The sequence below is a fragment of the Callorhinus ursinus genome, unplaced genomic scaffold, assembly GCF_003265705.2.
Source record: "Callorhinus ursinus isolate GAN/ISIS: 27379988/994484 unplaced genomic scaffold, GSC_fseal_2.0 scaffold13, whole genome shotgun sequence".
Lineage (NCBI taxonomy): Eukaryota > Metazoa > Chordata > Mammalia > Carnivora > Otariidae > Callorhinus > Callorhinus ursinus.
In genome coordinates, this window is record NW_027397075.1 from 2,264,227 (window position 1) to 2,289,880 (window position 25,654).

Here is a 25,654-nt window from a genome sequence, read left to right on the forward strand (position 1 = left end):
AAGAATCTGTCTTCTGTCTGTCTGTTCTGGGGCTGCTGGAAGGAGCGAGTGGCTTGCCCTCCCCCCCATGTTGTCACCCTAGACCTGAGCCCCTCCCCAGGTGAAGCAGCCCTTCTTGGCCTTGGAGCCAAGACGGACAGAAGGGGTGTGAGTGAGCGCTGAGACTCAGAGCAAAATGTCCCGTCTGGAGCCTCTCTTTTCACATATGTGGGTCCTCTGGTGCTTTATTTAGCACAGTGGTGTTGAGAATGTTTGTGTCTCAGTTTGGAGGGAGTTGTCACCAACAGAAAGACAGCTATGATCCACTGCCCAGAAAAATACTCCTACACCCACAACTGGGCATTCTGTTTCACTAGCTTCACCATTCCTGTGCGTCCATTCTGGCGCCTTCCTTTGGTTTGAAGACAGACCCCCCCACCCCCCTGCCGTACCTACCGTAGCAAAACAGGACGTGAAAAGGACAGTGCCCCCCCCCACCCCTTGGCAGTGCTGTGTTAGCAAGGGGCTGGAGGCAAGCTTCTTGGCCGGGGTGGGGTTCCCGAAGGAAAGAGAGGCTACTCCCCTAGGGAATAACGGGGGGGACTTTACAAAGAGATGCTTCCTAAGGGCAACAAAGCAGGGCTAGCCATGGTGGGGAGGTGGCAACACCCTGGGGAATGGTGTTCTCAGATCCTGAAGAATGAAGCTGTACAGGACAGCCCTTCCGGGGGCTGTGGCCCACACCGGCAGACACGGAAAAGGACCCCCATCCCACTGTCCTCCCATCCTCCCAGCTCCCACCAGTGCCTCCCCTTAGCCGAAGCAAGGACAAGTCCATATGGATGAACCCCATCGAGGTCAAGCCTCTGGGGGCCCAAAGACAGGAGGAGAAGAGTAGAGCGTGGATCTGCTGGGGGCAGGGGACAGAAGACCCCCAACACCCTTCATTTCGAGCCCTCAAGAGCGTGATGGTCTTAGGTCAAGTATTTACCCTCTCAATGCCTCTGGGTCTTCACCTGCAAGGAAGGGGGACAAGGGTCCCCTCTCCAAAGCACTGCTGTTCAGGATTAGATGAGATCACGTGTACGAAGAGCTTAGCCCCGTCCGACGTACGGAGGAAGCACGCCAAAAGCAAACAGCATCGAGGCCCTCTTCCGTTAAATTCTGCAAGTCTGGGGCCTGCATGTTGATTTTAATGTCCCTCCTCCTACACCTGGACTCTGTCATGCTGCCCTTTCATGTGAAAGGCGATTTTCTTGACTGAATTATCTTGATAACTAGAACCTCAAAACCCAGCCTGAACACTCTAGCACCGGAATCTTCTCTTTTTAAGCTCTCTGGTTTGCACAGCGCTGCCCAAAAACCCCGTGGAGAAGACAGACTAAGCCTCAAAGATGCTGGTCCATTTCAGATTTATACCAAATGTCCGCGCTGCCTCCTCCCTAAGGCTTCGGCTTGTAATGCCATGCAAATCTGGTGACACTGCCTTGTTGCTCAGCGGGCTGAACAGCGGCGGACGGGCTTCTGCCTCGGTGCGCGCTTGAAGTCGGGGTTTGGGGAGTCTCCGTAGGAAGCCGCGTCTGCGGGAAGGGAAATGGGAGTGTCTGCTTCCCAACGTGTGGCCACTTTGCTTCCCCTCTGCAGGGAGAAGCTGCCCACAGCCCGGAGCTCCTCTTTGTCACCTGCACTTGACTCCACAGGGATGCGTATTTCCAGACCCATCAGCCTGGGGTTGCCAGGTGAGTGAGCTCCCTCTCAACTCCACGTGTACCTACTGTCAACTGCATCGAATCTCTACCTAATCTACATTTACATCCACATCTAATCTATATCACGTATACCTCCTACTGTGTTACATTATACATATATGCATTATACAAGATAACGTATATATACATTAAAAATGACGTAAATTACGGCGCCTGGGTGGCTCAGTCGGTTAAACGTCTTGCCTTCGGCTCAGGTCATGAGCTCAGGGTCCTGGGGTCGAGCCCCACATCGGCTCCCTGCTCAGTGGGGAGTCTGCTTCTTCCTCTGCCTGACACTCCCCGTTTGTACACTTTCTCTCTCTGACAAACAAATAAAGTCTTTAAAAAAAAAGACAGGACATAAATCGGATAGAGATTAGAGTTATATAGATTGTAGAATTACACTTTTCTAATATATATTACATCTGATAGAGAATATATCCATTATAATGTATAAATTGTACATTACATATATATTAGGTAATTAGAGGTCTACAACCATATTTGCATCTGCACACCTAGCTCTTATCTTTAGATGTAATCTCTGTATTTAATCTAGATCTCAACAACAAAGCAATAAAGGAGATGGTATTTCTAATTCAGGCTCTACCACTTACTGTGTTACTTTTAAAAGGAGACTTGGTCTCTCTGGGCCTTACAGTTGGCTCATCTGAAAAATGGGCTAAGATTAGTACCTGCCTCATGGGGTTGCATGACCTGATAAAGGCTAGATGGCCAGGTTCAAACCCTGGCTGTCCCACTCGTTAGCTACCGGACAAGTTACCTTAACCTCTTTGTGCCTCAGTGTGTCTGGAAAATGGGGAGGACGTCAACACCTTCCACCTTCCACGATAACACCTCATGATCACCACCCCCACAGGGGACACTTGTGAAATCGGTGTGAGCGAATCTATGCCAAGAGCTTACTTAGAAGAGTGCCCAGCACATACTATGCGTGCTTAATGAATGTTAGCTAAAAATGCTAAATTTTTTTTAAAGATTTTATTTATTTATTTGAGAGAGAGGATGAGAGATAGAGAGCACGAGAGGGAAGAGGGTCAGAGGGAGAAGCAGACTCCCCTGCCGAGCAGGGAGCCCGATGCGGGACTCGATCCCGGGACTCCAGGATCACGACCCGAGCCGAAGGCAGTCGCTTAACCAACTGAGCCACCCAGGCGCCCTAAAAATGCTAAATTTACGAATACATGTACCATGTACAGTTCCCCGCTCAGAATAAACATATATTCAATGTGTATTAGTCATTGTTGGCAAGAGTCATGATTGTTAAGTGTTCTCAAGTCAAGGGCCAAACTCACACCTTCAACATCTTTGGCAAAGTCAACTCCCACCAAGAAGAGAGGGACAGTGATCTCAACACGATCTATTTTTTGAAACGGCACATGTGGCTGGGCTTTGGGGAACTTGCTATTTGTGGAATATTGCATCACACCGTTTACCCTGAGTCACAGACTAGAAAGACGCCCAGGGCCGGAGGACCGCAAATCCTCCCTGAGAATGTTTCCATTGCCCGGATCCAGCCTCCCTGCCTTTGCCTAGGCAGCGGTCTAGCTGGTCACCTCCCTGCTCCAACCCCCACCGGGGCTGATGAGAGACCCAGCAAGCCAGAGCCAGAGGGAAAGATCGCAGTAGAGGGACTTAGCCTGTCTCAAAACCAGCCTTGTCTGCTCCGGAGAGGTTCTGCCCCACCAAGGAGGCTTAGTGGGAGGAAAGCAGATGGGCTGAGAAGCAATTTGGTCTCATTGTCCTCTCAACAGATGCTGGGCACCATAAGAATTAATGGGCTGGAGACTCAGGTAAGAGCCATTCAAAAGCTCCCTGATTACTCCAAAAACCGCTCTCCACGGAGGAAAAGGTTAATCGAAGCCCGGAGCTGGAAGAGAAGCAAGTCGACGGCAATTGCTTTATCCCGGGGGAGTGGGGGAAGGAGCTTCGGGAGAGACAAGTGTGCACAGAGGAGGCTGTGGTCTGCCTGGGAGAAAGGAACCAGGCCTCGAAATCGAGTTATTTGCAAAGCCCGCTTCATGGGTCCAGGGGCCTTGGCCAGTCCCTCTCTGAACCAGAGCCAAGTAGCTACGTTTTCATCTTTTTCTCACCACTGCATATTCTCTGCACTGTTGAGCCATAAATGTCTCAGGAAACCATCTCTGAGAGGTGTTTTTCCCTTTTACCTACGTTGTGCACACGCTCACAGGCGTCGTGAGTCATTACTCTGCGTGCCTACTCGGTCACTGTCAACACAGACCCAGGGACTTTGGGGGATGAATGGGTCGTGGCTGGAGCCTGGATGTGGGCGAAGGCTGATAGTAACCAGAGAGGGGGGCGCTGGAACATAAACAAGACACTACCCTTTTCTACATGGTCACAATTCCATGACTGGGGTTATCTTCGTAAAATGAGCTGTCTGCAGAGCACCTAGGGGTGCACTAGGGTATCTCGCCCTTGGCGCTACGGACATTCTGGGGGCAGATAATTCTTTCTTGGGTATTTGGAGGGGGGTTAGCGGCAGAACTGACCTCTACTCACCAGATGCCCATGGCACTGCCCCGCCCCCAAGTCGTAACAAAAATCTCTCAGGACACTGTCAAATGTCCCCTGGGCAGGGCTGGTGAATTCACCCCCAGTTGCGAGCTGCTGGTTTTGTCTGAGGCTTTAGCTCAGCAGAACATGAGCCAGCCAATTAGCTAATGGTAACTGTTAGCCAGATTTCTCACATAAGTCCCCATTATCAGCGCCGCATTATAAGATCCAAAGTTCCTTTGACCCTGGCGAGACGCACTGGACATCTGTTTGACGGGCCGGCTCCAAATTAGAGCACTTTCTCCCCCCAATCCCGCTCCCCCCCCCCACTTCCTGCCAGTCCTTTCCTTTCACCCTGGCCTGATAAGGTAATTCCTTATTCATCTTGACATTCTAATGACACGAAGGCACTTCTGAAGGAGCTCGAAGGAGCTCGAAGGAGCTAGTGGTTTAACTGGTTCTAAGGAAAACTGGCATTATTTTTATAGGAATCCAGATATAATATGCAAAATGTTCCGAACGCTATCACTGCAGTCTCTGAGCTCGTAACACTTTCTCAACTGTGAGCTCTCGGCTCCTGAGCTTGAACCTCACCTCCAGAGAGAGCCCTCCCTGAACAAGGTCCTCTGCGGTGCCCAGCTGCCCCTGCTTACAAAACTGTTTGTCCTATTGCTGTTCACTTATTACTACCTGAAATTATTTGTTCAGAAATTCACGGACTCCCGCAACCAGAACGGGCGCTCCATGGGCAAGGAACCTTCTGTCCGGTCCACGGCTGTTATCTTTAGCATCTCGCACAAGGCCTGGCCCCAGAACTACTGGAATAAGCAAACGGATGAATGAATTTGCAAAGGCATAATTTCTAAAGTATTAATTTCACTCTACCCACTTCTCATTTTCTTCCTGAGCTTCGCTCACCATCCTCATGGTCCCAGCATCATCTTTAAAGAAAGTGAATATAGTTAACTCCCTCCTCTTATACTCCCCGTTAGCTGATCGAAGACATTCAAGTACCTGGTGGGTTGGTGAACACCGAGTAATCAGGAGTTTTCCTCCTGATGCCCTTGATCTTCAGGTCCTGAGAGAAATCTCCATGTAAACGAAGGCTTGCTCCCTTCTAAGCACAGCCAACTTCACAAATACCCAGATTGACAAATCTTTGCTCTAACTAAGAGTTCCTTCATTACAACTCCCAGGGCATCTATTTGAATAGAGGCTATTAACTAATTGACAGTGAAGCTGTTCAGTGTGGGGGGCGGGGGGGGGTGCAGAATGGAAGGACAAGGCAGGCAGAGAGGCTAAAATTAAATGACAAGAGGCCCTGCCAAATTGGAGTAGATTCAGAAATGATAAACCATTTTGGGGATCAATGAGAAAGAGTGAATCAAATAATGAGCATTTAAATTTGTCAAAACGCTATTGATGCACAAGGAGAGGTTTCATCTTTGTTTTAAAATAAATTTTCTACAGGCTCTGCTGCCTAAACCATTTTATCTACAAGCCTCGTGGCAATCTATCTGTCAAAGAATTACTCGCTGTGCAAAACATTATATGTATTTATCTACATATCTGCTCACCTATCATCCATCTGCCTCTCCATCTATTTATCTAAGTACTTCTGGGGATATTTGTGCAAAGCATCCATCCATCTATCTAGACCCGGTTGTATACATCAAGTCCCTCCCTTCCAGCTTTGCCTGAGCTATTTCAAATCTACTAGTCAAGGCAACCTTTTTTTCTGGAAAAATAAGAGGTTGAAAAGATAGATTCTGGGATCTTCTGACCCTGAGTTTGACACTCATCAATGCTCTGAGCTTCCAGGGTGACCCTGGGCAAGTTACTTAACCTCTCTGACCCTTAGGTTCCTCATCTGGAAAATGGATATCATGAGAACACCTATGGAATGACGGCATCTGGGACTCAACGGGAGGAGCCAGTTCTTGGCAAACGGGAAACATCAGTGCCAGGGAGGGGATCATGGGAATGCTGCCAAACACATTCCAACTCCTTTCACATGTGCTTTTTCATCTCTCGGTCCCCTGGTTCCTGGGTAACCACCATCAGGGCTTCCTTGGTACACCCCAGGGGCAGCCGGTTGAGGGAAGGCTGACACCAGGGATTTAAACCTTCCTAGGCTTCCTCCTTCTATTAATCTGGCCATTAAGTAGAGCGGGTTCTGCTGACGCCAACCCACGCAGAGGTCTGCGATGCTCCAGCCAACAAGCAGCAGAGGAGTCCTTAGCAGCCCAGCCGTCTATCTCCCTGACCTCCGAACGGCTGCACGAGAACAGATTTGCCAAGGACTGGGTGAGGACCCCACGCATGCGCGGAGAGAAGGGGCCCTGCGAGGGCTGAGCCACAGACACATGATGTACAACCACAGCTCACAGTGAACTCTGAAAGACAGGCCTCCCCGTGGCACCTGTGCTCCAGGATGCAGCAGCTAATGCCTTTCTTAGGAGCAAAGGGGGCTGCGGGGGTGACGGGGGAGAGAAGTGGGAGCTGACCCAGGCCTCACACATCTGCTGCCTACCTCTGCATGGTTGGGTTTGCCAAGCTCAGCCACATCTGCTGTCTTGCTCCTGCCATATGGGTAATATCTGGGGCACCACTTTCTGCCAGAAAACTCATCCATGCCCCTCTTGTCTGACCCGCCTGTGGGCAGCTGAATAGGGTCCCATCGTGAGTCCCAGGATGGATGGAGGCCCAGCACAGAGTAAGGTCTGGCCACGGGCTTGTGCCAATAGTTACAGAAAAACATCAGTACTTTGGATGGGTTCCAAAGTCTCTTTCACACAGGAAGTGAGAACTCGGGAAAGACAACAACAGCCTACAGCTCCCCAAAGACCAAGGACCAGATGAGGCTGACGGAATGGTGTGGACACAAAGTGAGTCATCTCCCCGCTGGCGCGGCACCAACGCAGAAGGCCCGCCTCGTGCCATGGCTGGCCGTGCATGGAGGGTCAACTCCCTCGGGCCAACGGGTGTGACTCCAAGAGAGGTCCCTGTGTGGGGGTGAGCTGTCCCCCTCACAGCATGCTAGCCAAAGCCATCGGCATGTGACTGTTCTTTCCTGGGGAGGTTTTGAAGGGCTGACTGAATGTTTTTCATAGTGAAGGATACCAGAGGGCCAAAAACTGAACTATCTGGGGTGCAGCCGCCCCATCCTGGGAGAGAAGGTTTGGCTTCCAGAATTCTGGACACAGACCATGTGCCCAGGGGCTCTCCTGCATCTACTAAGTTTTCCTCTGGGGAAGGAGGGATGATGAAGAGGAGAAGGGCCATCCTTTAAAAGCACACCTGGGAAGTTCTCTGGCAATCCACTGAGGAGCCTGGGGAGGCGCAGTGTTTTCCAAAGGGTGGCAGACACACCCCTGAGAGTGCATGCAGATGATTCTGGGGGGTACTCAAAAGGAACTTTTACATGTTACTAGTTTCATATTTATTTTAATGTTGTACCAAAAAAAAAAAAAAATCGAACTAGCATGTGATTTCACGCTTGTGATTTCACCGGTATCATTCCTTGTGATAGTGTTTCTCATCCTCAACACTGGTGACATTTTAGGCCAGACCATTCTCCTCTGTGGGGGGGGGGGGCGCTGGCCTGTGCAATGTACAACAACAGTTAGCCCCATCCCTGGGGTCCACCCACCAGATGCCAGGAGTAAGCTCCCCACCCCAAGGTGAGAGAATCAAAAATGTCTTCAGATACAGCCAAATGTCCTCCAGAGATCCAAGAGGGCCTTGACTGGGAACCATGAGCTTAGGATGAGCCCACTTATGACAGTTAAGTAACTTGATTTAAAGAAAATCTATTTTTAGGTGACTTGGAACAAGTGTGATTCCCTTAAGGCTAACATGGCTAAGGGAGTAGGTGAGCGGCAGGCGTTTGGATAGAAGCAGACCAGAGGATGGCCAAACAGGGGGAGGGACCTGGGTCCTCATCCCCCTTCAAAGCCACGCCCACCGCTCTTTCCTGCCCGCTCTCTTGTCTGGTCATCCCTGTAGCCGACCTAACGAAATGTGCGTGCAGGGGAAAATGGGAAGGTGGAAGACTCCCCTTTCCCCACCATGTGTGGCCTTCCTGAGCAAGGACGGAGAAGCACGGTGGGGTTGCTCATTCCCCTTGGGTAGACTGAGGCAGAGACACTGGTAAGAAGACAAGGACCCATGGAGGAGGCTGGAGAGTAAGATAGCAGGTGGTCCTTGCTAGAGAACTCCAGAAACAGCCACAGAGCTGCCCTTCCGCCTTGAAGTGTTCACACAGGCTTGCCTGTCCCAGACACTCAAACGCTGTTAGCTGTGGGGTTCTGGAGGGGCTCCATCCTGTCTCCTCTCTTTACTGTGTGACCAACGTTGGGACCCCAGGAGATGACTGATCCAAAGATACCTGCCCTTCAAGCCCAGGTGGACAGGCAACTGTCTGTTGGGTTCAAACGCTATACCCCACCAGCACTTACGACTTTACAGATACCGGTTTCTGCTGTTCTCACCACAACCCTCCGAGGCGGGCACTACCCTCACGGTAATATTCCAGATGGGAAAAAGGAGGCTGAGACGCTAGGTCACCTTTCGGGGCCAGAAGATGGGTGTGCAGATGCCCAGGTACACACGTGCGTGCGCGCACACACACAATCAGCTCGTGTGTGTACCCACCTGTGTATGTGGGCATACATTCCAGTGGCAGGGGGATGGCTGAATGTGCCCATCCAGTCTCTCTGAGTCAAGGAGCCCAGAGGGTGTACCAAGCCTCCTGGAGAGCTGGTGCAGAGATAAGTGACAAAGGCCATGGGAAGGTACTGACCTGGGTCTCCAGGGTGATCGGGGGACTTGGATGAGGGTCCTGTGGGAAGAGAGGAGAAAACACACATAAGCAATGGGGAAAATGGAACCTACCAACCCAGCATCCTTTTCTAACACAGCGAGATCTCTTCCATGTTTTACAGTCTCCCCCATTCCACGACTCATGAGAAGAGCTTGGCCCATCCCCAGTCTCTTCTCAACTTCCTTCCACACCCCGATGATTAAGGAGGCTCAAGTTTTTCATGCAAAATGATCAAGTGTAAGGAAATAGGAAAGAAAGTACACTCATCGATTATCTCCAAGTGTGTTAAAACCCTCTATACAAAGGACAGGATGGATCCGTAAGAGGAGGAGAAATAAACCTGAAAGAATATAGAGTCCCGATTAGGGGCGAGGCCACCAATTTGTGTCTGGTCTTGGAAAAAACGAGGGAAGGAAAATAGAGACAGAAAAAGAAGAGCTTAATTCCTAGTTTTCTAGCACATTCCAATGGGCTGGGGAAGAGCCTTTTTAGGATAGAGGAGGCCAGAGAAAATTCCTATTCGTTCACTCTCTACAAAAGCCAATTGACTGGAAATGCTTGGTGGTAATGTCGTGGGTCATTAAACATGAACTCTTTAGGTGGGGGGGGGCAGGGTGGGTAGAGAGGAGGGAGGGACGGGTGGGGAGGAGGTAGTGGTTTTCAGCAAGTGGTTTCCAAGGAAAACAGGAAACTCAGCACATAAAGGCTATTTTTGTCGGCACTCTGTCAGCTCTGAACTTAACCACCTTAGATTCATGATTCTGGGAAAGCAACCTCAAGCTGCCTCTTCCAGAGAATGGGCATGATTTTAGGGCCCTGAGGTGCAAGCTCAGTTTGGAAGCTTTGCTTTGTGCAAGCCGACTTCCCAACATGGGCTTCTAGGAAGCCATGCAAGTGAGCACCCCGTGGCCTACAGGGTGAATAAGAAGGAAGTGTAGGAATCACGCTGTATTTGTCCTTCTATGATCTGACTTATTTCACTCAGCATAATGTCCTCAAGGTTCATCCACGTTGTCACAGATGGCAGGATTCCCTTCTTTTTTAAGGCTGAATAACATTCCATTGTATGCACAGACCACATCTTCTTGATCCATTCATCAACAGACATGTAGGTTGTTTCTGTATCTTGGCTTTGTATGGCTTCAGTGAACATGGGAGGGCAAATGTCATGAGTCCACTTACATGAAGAATCTAAAATCATCAAATTCATGGAAGCAGCGGGTGGAAGGGTGACTGCCAGGGGCTGGGGGAGAGGGAATGGGGCTTTGCTAGTCAACAGGTGCAAAGTTTCAGTCACCCAGGATGAATCAACTCTAACGTTCAGGTGTCTGATGACACTGTAGCTATAGTTAACAACCCTGTATGGTACACACACAATTTTGTTAAGAGGGTAGATCTCATGTTAAGTGTTCTTACCACATTAAAAAAAAAAAAAAAAAAAAAAGGAAGTTAGCAAAACTGGAACCTTTTAAACCCCTACCCTAGGTGAATAGGCAACTCACTTTCTTGATGACTCCTCTGTGGTATCTTCATAATGAGGCTGAAGTCATTCTGAGCTCAAGATGAGAGGTTCCTCTCCCCCAATTCCAGTTCTGAATCTAGTTCCTAGCAGTTCTCCAATGGTACAGCTCAAAACTTACTCCCAGGAGAATATCTAATTCCAATTTTCACACTCAGGCACGGAATATTCCTCACACCCAGGAAGACAGGGAGGGGAACCCTCCTCCCCCTCTCTGGACATTGCAGCCTTGGCCCATAAAGGAACTCGGAGAAGTCTTGAAAATATTTTAGGCTTCTCTCTTCAAACCCTCACTAGCTTCTTCCCAAGGGTGAAGAAGTGAGAGCCATATAGGTGAGAACCTTCACTGCGCCGTTCGAGTGAGCTGGCTCATTGTTTTAGCCATTCTTCATGGAGCCCACTCTAGCCAGCCTCTTCATCCTCACATGCAGGGAGGGAGAGTCAATCAATTCTGTTCTTCCAGCTTCCCTGTGACAAGCAAGCATACTGGACGGGGCCCACTTTTGTCTTTGGGAGGCAAGGCTGTCCTCCTGGTCTGGGAGGTCTTCAGCTCTGAGTCAGTCTGTGTGTCTTTCTGGCCAGATTCATCTAGATGCGGCCAGAAGATAAGAAGTTTCCTCTCACACTCAAACATTAGCCTCATTCTCAAGGCCAGGTCCTAGCGGAGCACTGCACTGGGGTGTTGGGTGCGTGCCCAGATTAATTAAGCTGTACTTCACAGCCCGTCTGGCTATGGCTTAGGGTTTATGCTTCACTGCTCAGAATCCTAAAAGGGTAGAGAGGGGAGACTGCCATCCTGAACCCCTAAGAATAACTTCAAGGTAAAGACCATGTTTGGGAAACCACAGAAAACTCTCAACTGTGTTGACAAAACCCAGAGCCTGATCCCTAGATACGATAAAGCACCAACCCTTTATCTGGTGTTCCAAGATCAGAAACCCTACTGGCACAGGGTCAGGGGTCCAATCTTATCTATCTAGCACATTAATGACCTAGCCAGGAAGAAGACAGAGCACTCCAAGTGGTCATGTCGTTAACACTCCGGGGCTCACGTGCCAACAAAATGTTGCTCCCCTCCCTCTGTGCGCATTCAAAATATAAGACCCTCCCTACAGAGGCTCCATCCAGAAGATTCCAGGTGTGACTACATATCTGTGAGGTCTCACTTTCAGCAACATCCTCCTTAATTGGAAAGGCTAACGAAGTGGAACCGGGTCAATGATGCTGTCTGCCTAACCCATCGTGTCTGTCTAAACCGGGGCTCTTTGGTTTACAGTAGAGTAAATTCCTGTCTGTCAGGGGAAAGGCTCCTGGAGACCAAAGGGGAATTTGCAACATGCTCCGATGCTACAGTGGAGTGCTTTTGGAATCTTAATGCAGGTACCGGAAGCTACGAACTGCCTTAAGCAAGGAAAGCTCTTTCACATCACCTATTGCAATGACTCAATTGGGGAAGTCAAACAGGGAACTAGGTAGACCGATTTAATGGCCTGCATTCTTCACCACTCCCTATAGTCACGCCCTCTGGTCACATGACTTTGCATTTCTTTGCAGAGTGTTCTTCCCCATCCCTTGACCTTGGGCTTGCCCATTTGATTTGCTTTGTCCAAGGGGGGCTTAGCAAATAGGACATACGCAGAAGCTTAAAATATGCTTGTGGGATTGAGTGGGACTCTTGTGCTTTGGCCATCACCGCAAGAAGAACATGCTCTGGGTACCCTGTTGGTCCAAGGAAGAGGAGACACACATGGACCAGAACTGTACCCAACCTGCAGCTTGAAGCCCAGCCCAGCCTTGTTCAGCCAACCTTCAGACACATACAGGATATATGCTTGTTGTTTCAAGCCATTGAGTTTCAGGGTGATTTATTATACAGCCATCACTGTGGTGATAACTAACTGATACACTTTCTAAAGATGGACCTTGATAGAACCCCAACATGATGTACAAACCCTCCAGCCTTGGAAACATAAGGATTCATACTCTTCCTTGGTCTGCCAATAAACCCCCCAAACCTGAAATGACTACAGCTCGTAACTCTGATCTAGGACCTACTATGTGCCACACTCCACGTGAGCTGTACATTCTGCCAAGCAAGGAAAAAACTCAACCACTAAGACCTTATACTATATATGAGTTAGCTTTCACCCCTCTTCGCCCAATGTACCGGTCCTTCTGAATTTATTTATATGCCATCACAGCAACGTTAACAGAAATGATTGCTCAGAGTCCTCTCGCCCGGAGATAAAGACAGTGTTCATTCCTCTGTTTCTTTTTTTTTTTTTTTTTAAGATTTATTTATTTATTTTGAGAGAGTGAGAATGAGAGAGAGAGAGAGAGTACATGAGAGGGGGGAGGGTTAGAGGGAGAAGCAGGCTCCTTGCTGAGCAGGGAGCCCAATGAGGGACTCGATCTCGGGACTCCAGGATCATGACCTGAGCCGAAGGCAGTCGCTTAACCAACTGAGCCACCCAGGTGCCCTCATTCCTCTGTTTCATTCTCAACTTTATCCCATGGGCATATTACCTGACCAAGGTTTGGAACAGTCATGAATACTAGTAATACCGAGTAACTTACTATGTTACTAATTAAGTGATGGCTAATGACATAAGTTCTTACCATGTTCCAGGCACAGGCTTCACCTCTATACATGTAGCATTCCTTTGACCCCTTGTAACAACCCTGTGAGGTAGATACTGCCATTATTCTCTTTATAGAAACGGGGAAACTGAGGACCAGAGAGATTGAGTAACCTGTCCAAGGTTGCACAGATAGTGCTGAAGCCTGGATTGGACCCCAGTGCCCTGCACTTGAGACGCCTGCTGTTTTACAGTAGCCCTACTGGAGAACACAAGTCCACCCCAAACAAAGTAATCCTGCACCCCGGACAGTGTCTACTACAAGGAAGAACACTCACAGCAAATCAGCAGGAGCACCTTAACCACGAGAATCCTTTTATAAAAAGGTAGTGGACATGGTTGATAGAAATTACCACACGGGCCCTGACTAAAAACAAAACACAGCCACCTCACCACAGCAGGGAACCAAATCCATCCACACCTATTAATGAGTTCCCACTCAGTCGCTAGCACTATGCCTGATGGGCACCAGGAGGGGGCCAGAAAGGACTTTAAAGTGACTCTGTGCACACTCCTATTCCCAAAGCTAACTGTTTAAATAAAAGGCGGGACTCTGATTATAGATTCCAGAGAAATGAAACGTGTTGGCACCTCATGAGTCTTGCTCATAAGACCAGGAAGCCAGGCTCAAATACTTTTGAGCCCATCGAGGCCAAAAGCCTGATTTTTAACAAGCAGTGAAGCTTTCGTAAAGAAAAGCGAGAGAGGATGAGGAATTTCATTATCGTTCCATGCATGAATCAAACATTTCTGGCTCCCCTGGTTGGTGCTAAGCCCTGAGCCCGGCCTCAGCCATTGAAAGGGGTGTTCTCTTCCTGAGCTTTGAAGATCTCATATGATAGTGTTTGCTCTTGGGTGGTAAGCAATGGCTTTGATGGGGATGGGACAGTCCTGTTGACTCAAGTCTTCAGAGCCAGACTTCCCCATCCGGCCCATCAAGTCAGCAGACAGACAACAGGTCCTACGGTCCAACCCCTGCGTGGACGCGTGCAGGAGGACGCTTCAGAAGGCTGGCGTGGCCCCCTGTCCTGGAAAAACCTCTGATGGGGTCTACAGAAGTAGAAGCTTCCACCATCAGGAGATTGTGCCTTACTCTCTGTCACCATCAAACACCAGGTGCCTCGGGAAATGCAAGGAGCTCTTCATGGGATCTGAGATGGAAAGAAACAAGATCTCACCAACAGCATTCCTGCCTGCTAGGGGCCACCAAGGAAGACCACCAAGTAGTAGCTGAGTTTGGATGCCAAGCCAGAGACCCAAAGAGATGCTGTCACTTAAATTAAGGGACCAGCAGGAGGCCAAGAAAGATCACACAGAGGAAAACAGTGCAGGTTTGGGGTCAGACCCTGGGCTGAAATCACGTGTAACCCCTTTATTAGTCGGCTTGGGCTGCCATAACAAAACACCCCAGACCGGGTCGCCGACGGGACAGAAATGTATTTTTCACTAGTTCTGGAGGCCGCAAGTCCAAGATCAAGGTGTGAGCGGAGCTGCTGTCTGCTGAGGCCTTTCCCCGTGGCTTGCAAATGACCACATTCTTTCTCACTGTGTCTTCACATGGTCTTTCCTCTGTGCCTGAGCATCTCTGGTGTCTCCTTGGTGTCCAAATCTTTCTTATGAGGACACCAGTCAGACTGGATCAGGACCCCCCTATAGGCCTCATGTGAACTTTATCCCTTCTGTAAAGGCCCTTTCCCCAAACACAGTCCTCTTCAGAGGTGCTGGGGTTTGGCAAGTCAGCAGAATAACAACCCCTTGGTAGACCTGTGACCTCGGGCAAACTTCTTAGCTTCCGTGAGCTCTACCTTTCTCATTTACACAATGTAAACAGGTGGGACCATATTCTCCAACAGCGCTACTGCAGGAGAGTATAGAACTGACTAGGATTTTTTTTTTTCCAAGTTAAAGGGGCACTAGGAAATAATGACACTAGCTTAAGAGGTAGAAATCTGGGCTGTGTCACGCAGACGCAAATACAGAGTCACCTCCTCATCGTAAAAATGGGATACCACTGGGGCACCTGGGTGGCTCAGTCGGTTGGGCATCTGCCTTCGGCTCGGGTCATGATCCCAGGGTCCTGGGATCGAGCCCGACATCGGGCTCCCTGCTCAGCAGGGAGCCTGCTTCTCCCTGTCCCTCTGCCGCTCCCCCCCGGCTTGTGCTCTCTCCCCGTCACCTTTTCTGTCAAATGAATAAATAAAATCTTAAAAAAAAATAAAAAGAAAATGGGATACCACTGACGTCATGGGTTGCCCTCGATGGTAAATAAAGCCAGATATTTTTGTCTGATGTATGATTAAAAGCTCAAAAATCATCTCCCCTTTGTTTTCTTCTTCCCGACTTTTGAAGGCTAACACATAGCCCTCCACCCCCAACCGACTAAACCACGGTTCTTCTAAACGTGGTTAGTTGTTGTCTATGCCAGCTGAAACAATCCCATGTGACAGCAGTGAAATGGGTAGATGTAGCTATTTCATTGTCTGGGCTTACTTGGGGCCAAGCACATGAAATCCTTGCAACTCTGCCAAGGAAGGTATCATGCTCCCCATTTTACAGATCAGATGAACTGAAGGTCAGGGGGTAGAATCTGCTCAAAAACACAGGTCTGATAAGGGGCAGAGCCAGGACTGGTGCTTAGGTTTGGTAGTTGCCAGAAACGGGCACCTGAACCAATATCCTGGTGTCTCCAAAATGAACTTAGTGAATCGGGATCTCTGGGTAAGGAGCCAAAGAATCTGCATTTTATTAAACAGCCTTGGCGGAGTCTTCGGTATACCTTACACGGGGGCATGGGTAATGTAAGACAGAAAGCATCCAAGGTGATAGACAGCCTGTGAGACACGAGGACGAGGACCTCTCACCTCTAGTTCCCGGCCAGCCACCAAGGGTCTGAGGTATGCATGGAGCTCTGGAGCTCACACTCTGTGTCCCCCAAGAAATGTCCATCAGGGGGTGTCATCATCTGTCTGGGCTGCTAGAACAGAATACCACAGGCTGGGTGGCTTCAACACAACAGAAATTTATCTCTTGTAGTTCTGAAGGCCGGGAGGTCCAAGATCAAGGCACCGGCACATTCTGGTTCATAGACCACTTTCTCCTTGCTGTGCCTTCACCTGGAAGAATGGGTGAGGGAGCTCCCCGGTGTCCTTTCCAAAATGGTGCTTGTCACATTCTTGAGAACTCTGCCCTCAAGAGCTCATCACCCATCTCCTAAGACCATCACCTTGGGGGTTAGGATTTCAACATGTGAGCTTAAGGGGGCCACACCATTCAGTCCACAGTGGGGTACAGGGTATTTTCTGCTCCTTCCCTTCTTTCCATGTATATGGTGATGGTCTCCCTCCTGCCCCAGAAACCCTGTCAACCTCCTTCTTCTTTCCAGCGTCCCCTCCCCAGGGATGTGTGGCTCCTTTCGACTCCTCCTCAGGGTCTAGATACAGCCATCAAGGTGCTCACAACAATGGGGCTCTTTCTCGAGATGTCCCTCTGGGATTTCACAACGAGCTTATCTCCTATGTCAGCGGCTCCTGGGATGAAGGCTGAGCATGTGCATGGCGGGCGGCACTGGTCGACAAGGGAGGGATGCCAATGGCACAGAAGTCCCCTTGTTCTCTGAGAAAGGCTGCATTTGGAATGCAAACACCAGCCAGAATCACACAGCACTCACCTTGTTGGAAAATGCCAACTCATCTTTAAGTAAGACTGGGAAGAAAACAGAAACCTCACTGACAGGTCAAGGGTGCTCACACTGCTTTAGCAGTATGGTGACAGATAGAGTCAGGCCCTTAAAACTGGGCTGGGGGATGGGGGGGGAGTTTCCTCGGTCTGTCATCTGTCTCTGTTTTTCAAAGTTTTAAATATTTACAGGTCTCTTTGCTACTCTGCATTCCCTCCACATTTTTTAGCCTATACCCCAGAACTGAGCAATGGAACCTCAAGATAAAGTTCAGGCCCTCAGCGTTGGTTCACCACCCACGGCCTTGGAAGACAGAAGAAGCCACAGGGGCATGGAAACCTGGGAACGATTTTAATGCTTCTCCAGGTTGGCGTGTGCATCTTTGAGAACAAACAATTATCAAAAATCTAAACCATTATGTATGAAACACTCTGTTCTGTGTGTGCCTCAAGAGGTTCTGTGATTCTCTGCAAAGCACACAGAATCACAATTCTTCGAACTACAAGGTTTTGAATACACCTACCTGCAAGATGAGAGACTTGAGGTCTAAGTGTTAAGATGGGGTGGCCAATCGGTGGCCTCTGGATGATTCATGCTGGGGGGTACTTTGGGGCCTGTAGCATTGATGAAAGATTTGAAATTGTTGCCAAGGTCCTAAAACCAGGATACTTCACATGCAACCCCAGATTTCTCACTTCTCTTTTTAAAAATGAGAGATTCAGCAACACGGGACATACATTCCTCCAAGACAGCAAGGTTCCTGGCACTGTAAGCAACTGCGTCTGTCACCTCCACTGAATAATGCCGTTCGCCCAGGGTCTCATGGCTGATCAGTATCAACAATAATCAGAGGAGTAGCTAACATCGGCTCATAGTGAATGTAAGACATTATCGTTAGTGGATTGTAAGAACGATCTCATTTAAACCTCATAACAACAATGAATAGCTCCATTTTACAGATGGTACGACAGGCTCAGAGGAGAAAGTAATTTGCTCAAGTCACTTGTTAGTAAGTAGCAGAGCCAGGATTTAGACCAGGGCAGCCCAGCTCCCAAGGGCTACACTTTTGGACCATGGAGTTATACTGCTTTCCAGTAGTACAACCACATCGTGAATTGGAATCACTAAACCAAGAGTTCATGGTTCTAGGACTAGCTCATGGTTCTAGGAGTAGCTCACGGTTCTAGGAGTAGCTCACGGTTCTAGGAGTAGCTCACGGTTCTAGGAGTAGCTCACCCTAAGAAGCCTTATGGAGCAGAGAACTGGATCACATGCTCCTCATACCAGATCCTCCCATCTCCTTGCTGGGGGTCTTCAGGCTAATTCTTTAACTTGTCACATTAATCATAAGGATAACCAACTCAGATGGACAATGTGAAGCCCGACTCGGACAGTAGAGCAGAGCCTGCTCAGTCTTGGTGTACAGCGGGCGAACCACAAGTCACTTTCCTCTTGGAGGGCAAGGACTATCACACTATAGTGTTCTGCTTTTCAGAGCTCAAAGGCATTTCAGACCAGAAACAAGACATGCCACGTGCCAAGAGAAATCTGAGAAATGCAGCCTCCACCCAACACAGCCGGGCAAGAGGTGCTGGTAGATCCCTCTAGGGCTCCACATCCTTCTGAAGCTGGCCACCTGGGCTCTGCGTGGACACAAGCCGCATCCCCAGCTCAGCCCAATAATTAGCTTTACCCCAGGCACAGGCCACGGCACCTACCAATTTTGCACCCACTTGTTGTGGTCACCAAGATGGCAGGCGGCCCACCGGAACCAATGCTGTCAAGTGTCCTACAGACACTGTCCAGGGTTCCAAAGACACCAGGTTTTTGTTCTATAGTTTCTGGGGCTACTGGGTAGGTTTTCTGTCCCACGGGGAAACTGTTTAGATGTGAGACCCAGAATCCAAGACTGTGAGTGCCAGAAAGAGACTTAGGAGACTTAGGTGAGCAGCACCTTCCTACATGGTGCTCAAGATCACCAAGAAAGTACTTGGCCTCAAAGTCTCAACACAGCCCTTGGAGCAGACATTACCAATAGACCCCCATTCCTAGGAGATGAAATTTTCTGTTCCCTGACCTCAGTCAAGCCCTTCATTTTCTGGTGAGGAGGAAGAGATAGAAGATGTGAAATGAATGTCCTAAGGGCCTAAGGTTCTTGGTACCACATCCTGGGCTCATCCCTTTTTGCCAAAATAAATTTCTGTGCATGTCTGTCCTGCCTTTTCTTCATTTTCTCTTCTTCCCCTGCCTCCACACAAGAGCCTCTAACCAGGACATCTTTTGTTCACAGGATAGCATATCCTGTGGGAAAACTGATTCAGCAGTGCTTCGGGGCTGGAGCATTTCCAAGAGGCCACACACAGACCTGCTGATTCAAGCCATGGGGGGAAACCAATCCCAGGATGCTGGGCACGGGGTGGTGGAGGGGAGAGCTTGGTCGTGGTTGCAGAAGGGGAGGGCCTCAGCTCCAGGCTGTGCCTTGGAACTTGGGAGACTTCTTCCTAGGCTGGAAGAGATGGTTGGCAGGAGAACCTGCCGGGGACAGTTGGGCAGAGGGTTCCTACAGCGAGAGTCAAGGTCAAAGTCAGGAGGTTTCAGGCGAGAGAGACTCAGTGCCTCCTTCCTGCCCCTTGGGCTTCTCCTAGGCTTCTCAGTGATCACGATGGTGGGGATGACAATGACGGCATCAATGACAATGGCCGTTAAGATACCTATGATGAAAATCCTTACGAAGCACATTTAGCAATTCATTATTTCAATAAATCCTCATCCCATCCTCATGGGGTGGCTACTACAGGATGGCCATGGAGTCTGGAAACACAGATGATTTTAGATTATGCTCTTATGTTTGGGAGATGCCCCTGATGACAATGTGTATTTGCCTCTAGTTTCCAGACTATGGACCCTCCAGTAGTACTGTTGCTAATTTACAGGGGAGAAAACGGAGGCTCAGGAAGGTAACAAGACTTGCCCAGAAGCCACAGAGACAGGCCCGCTGAACCTTCCTATCTTCATAGAAATTAAAAGAAAAAAAAAAAAGTAACCAAAATGCTCAGATGTGGTATGGATTGACTTACACGGTACACAGTACTTGAATATTTTTTTTCACTAGTGGCCAACCTTCAAAAATTGGGTGATTTCACAATACCCAGATTTCTGGCTTTTCTTAAAATGTCAGAAGATACGGCCAGGTGGGCATGCTGGTTGTCATGGCTGCAGCCGAAGCCAAGTAGCTGCTCCTTCCTTAAGGTGGGTACACACCTTCCCCTTGGCCATGACCCTCACCCTACCCACCTGGGCTGGCCTGAGTTTGTGACCACCCCACCCCATCTCTTAACCACTGCAGTTTACTGATTCCCCCCAAAGGAAGGCACCATTTTACCCCATGGATGGCTTAGTCAACATGACCCCATCCTCATCTCCAGTCCCAGGTAAGAAAAGTTCTGGATGCTGGAACTTGAGAGACGAAAGAGAAGAGCTCTAATAATTTGCAAGTAAGTTCAACACTGTGGTTTATTCTTTTAGGAGCCTCTACCTGGAGCTCAACAGTCTAGACTTTTCCTGGGGTGGTGGGACCAGACAGGGGAGGTAGGTGGCAGTGGGCTTTGGTGCAGAGCACAGAACAGGAAGAGGTTATTAGCACTGCTGTTTTCTGGCTTCCTGCGTGGCCAACTCATACAGCTGCCTGTGAACTGGCTGTTTGTTCCTAGCTGTCCCGGAAGGAAGCGCTCTCATCACCTACGACAACAGAGTTGGCCCAAGGAGCCGAGAACGTGCACGGGGGCTCTGAGCCCGGCTCTCCTTCTGCACAGGGCAACCCCAGAGCTGCGGAGACAGGAAAATGGGAAGAAAGCACAGCCTGGGATAGAGCATCGTGCGGGCCGCTGACAAAGCCCCAGCTGGGGGACAGGGAGGAGGAGGCGGCCAGAGGAAGGGGGTCCGGCAGGGCACATGGATTTCATACAATGAGCTCCTTTCATCAGTGAATACAGGACTCTCCCCAACTCATTCTCAATGGCTTTGTTTCTGAAACAACCCATTCTACACCCAGAAAGCCAAGCTTGCCAGACCCTGTGCCAAGGTCAGGCAAGAGCCTGAGACCCCCAAGCAAGCTGCTAATCAGCACCCAGGAGACGAGCATGGTGCTCAGCACTGCTTGGCTGACCCAAAGTCTACAAAGATCCCCTTTTATTTTTATGCTTTTCTGCACTGGGGTGGGGGGGGCTCGCTCACACACGTGACATGTTTGGTGTAACTGTAGGATCTATTCATGGCAGTAAGGGCTCCCTTCCCACGAACTTCATTGAGACATCTGTGCAGAGGGGGCATGGCAGGACGAGAAAGGACGGGAGAGGCAAGAGGCAAGTTAAAGTTTGCGGTCTCGAGGTGACCAAATTCAAGATGTGGTGGGACTCCCAGCGGATGACCCCACAGTGGCCTGTTTTGCAAGCACGTTGAGAGCCTCCCCTTCAAGGATTTATTGCGCAGGTAGCGAAAAGCCTATTGGGGGCCTGTGGAAAGTATTCCATTTAGACATGTTTGTTTAGCCCACACAATGTTTTCAATAGGAAAATGTTCAATACGATGCCAACACCTAATATTCGGGAGGTTTCACGTAAAACTGCGAAGTCCTGGCATTTCTTGGAAAATCGGGAGACCTGGCAACATGAACCCATCCAGTGGTCTGGATCTGGGGAGCAGGTGTCTCCTGTGGAAGGGGCATGTGTCCTGCTGCCTGCCCAGCCCCCAGGCAGGCTTCCCTTCCTAAGGCGGCCTACGGGCCGCCATGGGCCCTGGACTCTGCAGTCTCGGATTTATGAAGCCCCAACGCTCTCAGCGCAGGCCCTGGGATTAGAGAAAAATACACGATCTGGATCGCAGGCTGGTTGTAAAGCACACTTGGCTAAAAATCCAAGGACAGTTTGACTTAAAAAGCACAGATGAGCGCACATCCAAGAACACTGGGTTGGGAGCAGAGTCCACGCCCACGAGTAGGGGTGGGGGTCCTCTACCCTCATCACGCCCCGTTATATACTATTTTGACAACTGGCCCTGCTTTCTCAAGGCCAGGGACGATCTTCTTTTGTTTTCATGTTTAACCAAGTCCTGCGGCTACACACAGACAGCACTCAGTGTGTTCTTAACCCAAATCAACTGAACCCCGAGTCACGTCGGGCTGGGATTTAGAAGATGAATGCTCAGAACCCGGCCAACTCAGCAGTTGTAGGTTTTCCTGCAAGTCAAGCTCCAACGGCAAAGATGGGCCTTGGGAATGAAAGGCCGAGCAGAAGGAGAGGAGCTCCACGGACGGATCAGCTCACAGGAGATGGAGCAGCAGAGAGGTTCCTCTGTAGAGGACATACTGCATATCTGCTGAGCCACGGGCTCCTGGGACGATGTTCCACATACTGACATCATAAAATAAAATCAAGTTCCCCATTTCTCCAAAGCTACAAAAACTCAACAGAAATAAGGTAGGCCCCCTCTGTGGTGGCAGGTGCAGGATTATTTATTGTAGCTTTTCTAGGCCCAAGAAGGTAGACAGAGCTTTCTTCCATTTGCTTCTGCTGTATGGAGCCTGGACCATCATTCTCTGGCTCACACAGGATTGTGTGTGTGTGTGCCCATAAGCACACACATGCAAACGTCTGTGAGCATTCCCGTGAGTACAGGTGTGGTGTCTTCCGCCCAAGGTCCTCCAAAGAGCTGCAGTGGGATCTGTGGGTCGTGTTTGCCTGGCATCCCCCGTTTTGGGGAATTCCCTCTGAGTCACCCCACCCCTGGTACTAATTTCAAATGGCCACCATGGTGGGAAGGGGAAGCCCGCTCCAGGAGAGATCCCACTGAGCAGACGTTTATTTCTGAGCTGGGACATAAACAAGAAAGAAGAAAAGGGAAAGCAGGGAGTCTTTTATTTCTGCACTTTGCATTTAGTTATAATTATTCATGCAGGAACATCTTTAAACACCAAAAGGGGGGAAATATTACAGTTGCTCTGAATTCACACGCTAACTGTATTTACATGCTAACAGCATTTCTCAGGGACAATTATCTTATTACTAGTGCACTAATCTTTTCAATCTTTTCAACACAGTTTACAGCTGCAGACTTCAAAAATTAAGGCTAATTAAGACCCTGTTTTCCAGCAGGTATGGTAAACTACTTACACACTTTAACCCAGCGAAAGAAAATTGGTATGGGGAAAGGGTTTGAAGGGGTGGTGGGCACAATGTCAAAGGTAGAGAGGAGAGGCTGTGTGGCTTCCATTAACTGGAGGGCTAAAACCCACCCAGGGTTTTAAAACTTTAAAAATCCTAAAAACCAGCCAGGAGACAAGTTGCTTTCCCAGAAGGACCTGCAGCTATCAGGACCAAGGACAGCTGGTTTGGCCCGTTCCAGGGGACAGGGACTAATTTCCCTGGAACGGGCCAGGGACTAATTTCCAGTTCTGGCGTGCTTCCATGTGACTTCTGCTCTGGAGCAGGTGGAGAACACGGACTCTTGTGTCAGTTTACCTGCACTCAAACGCAGGCTTGGTGGATTACTCTGCTCGACCTTGAGCAAGTTACTTAACATCGTGGTGCCTCAGTTTCCCCATAAGAAATAGGAGGAATAATAACACCCACCCCTCAAGCCTGCTATCAGGACTGCCTGAGTTCATATGTGTAAAGCACTTAGAATAACGTCTGGTTCACAATCATCATCCAGTAAGTATTTCTTTTAAAAAGTGTGGGCTCTAAGGACTAATCACTGGAGGCAGTAACATACCTACCAAACAATGTCTGTTTTCCAACGTGTTCTTGACCTCATACAATCTCATTGTATCAGGAGCCATTTGAGAACTGCTGATATATCATCAAAACTGTATTTACTGTGTCTGTTAGCAACGTATCCTCCAATTACTTGTCCTGCTATCTCATTAGCTGCCATATAAAACCAGCACCTTGGACCATCCAGGATTATTTTTTGTTTTGTTTTAAATCACAGAGAAGCAGACCTGTCCCAGAAGGGCTGTTGTGGCTCCCTGGATTTACAGCTGAAGTCCTGAGACCCAGGCACGGCCCGGGCATCCCTGGTTGCAGCATGAGGAGACACTCATCAGTTCCTCGCCATGCTTGGGCCACTAAAGGTCCTGGAGCACCTGCTGCGGGTTTCAACCCGGACCTGGCCATCTACAGCCCCATCTGTTTGAACTCTCACCCTAACCCCGTGAGTGGGCACCGAGGAATAGGGAATGTGGAGGAGGTAATGCTGCCTCCATTTCACAGATGAGGAGACTGAGGCTTTAAACAACTCCTTGATGCCACTCAACTTGCTAACGAAACAAAGCTGCAATGTGGCACCAATAAATAATATTCGCTCCTTCCAGGTTTCTTTGAGCTAGCTGGGTCCGTCTGTCAAGGGGATTACTGCACTAATGCAATGAATGCTAACAATCACCACCCGCACCAACTACGCTACCTGACACGCACTATTGTACGCCAGGGACCTGGATTACCTCAGTCCGTGTGACTACCTCATAGGGCACGGACTATGATTAGGCTCTGTTTTACGGATGAGGAAACTGCGCTCAGAGAGGTTATCCAAGATGCCGAAAGTCACACAGCAGCAAAGTGTTGGAGCCAGAATTTGACCAAATTCAGGAGACCTGGCTCCAGATCCCCTGCTCTTGAATACTCTGAAATGGAGCCTCTCATAAAGCCTATAAAGGTCCACAACTGTTGCCTTTTCAATAAACACATAAAGTATGCCAACCTGGACGGAACAGGGAGGGATTGATTCAATCATCATATATCGAACAACTGATGACAAAATCAGTGATTTAGTTACGTTTGTGATACATGCTGCCCAAGAGGAGGATGTAGGGAGGGCACAAAACAGAGGAACTTCACCCATGTTGGGGGAATCAGGAAGGTTCTTTCAGGAAGGGAGAATTAAAGTGGGCTTCAAAGAAAGAGCAAGGATCAACCCACCCAAGACAGGAAAGTGGACAAGCATTTTAGGAAAAGAAACAGCATTTACGAAGGCTCTGAGGCAGGAAGGGACACATCACTTTTAAGGAACAAAGAAAAGAAGCCTGAGCCTAGAATGCTGAGGCGTGAGGGGCACAGGAGAAAAGGGAGGATTTGGTGCAAGGGCCGAGCCACGGAGTCCCTGGGGGTCCTAAGAAGTTTGCATTTTATCCAAGGAGCAGCAGAGAATCGCGGATGAGGTTCATGTGCGGAGTGACATGCATCTTTCCCAGAAGCCAGCTTTCGGTCCTACAACCTAGATCATATTTACATGACTTTACGCCAACAGATCCAAAGGAACCTCTGAAAACCAACTCAGTGGACCAACACGCTGAAAATTTTCAAGATGAGTTTCAAGTAGTTTCTACTTTCCATTTTTAGGGATGATAACATATTCCACACCATCTAAACCATAGGTTGCTACTACCTATCAAGCTTTACAAATGATTCAACCCTCATTATCATTATAGACAATGAAAAAAAATCAAGTGATATGTTGCAGCATATTAAAGTCTGATAAAATATCTTCTGTCTAAAAAAAGACCAAAAAAAAATCAATCTCAGTTAGACAAACATCAATTTACAGCTCTCAGTTCTATGGCTTATGTAAATGCCACCGGCATTTGTAGGTTGAAAGAGAAATAGCAAAAACATCACCCTACAACACATAAACACACACACACACACACACACACACACACACACACACACACACACA

At 49.0% G+C, this 25,654-nt stretch overlaps 1 protein-coding gene across 1 annotated transcript in view; it reads right to left on the minus strand.

Moving 5' to 3' along the window:
- XYLT1 (xylosyltransferase 1) overlaps positions 1–25,654 on the minus strand; it is a 291,435-nt gene that overhangs the window by 193,395 nt on the left and 72,386 nt on the right. Inside the window, exon 2 of the mRNA XM_025855530.2 lies at positions 9,070–9,108. Coding sequence (XP_025711315.1) covers positions 9,070–9,108 — 39 coding nt within the window. The remainder of the gene's footprint in view (positions 1–9,069; positions 9,109–25,654) is intronic.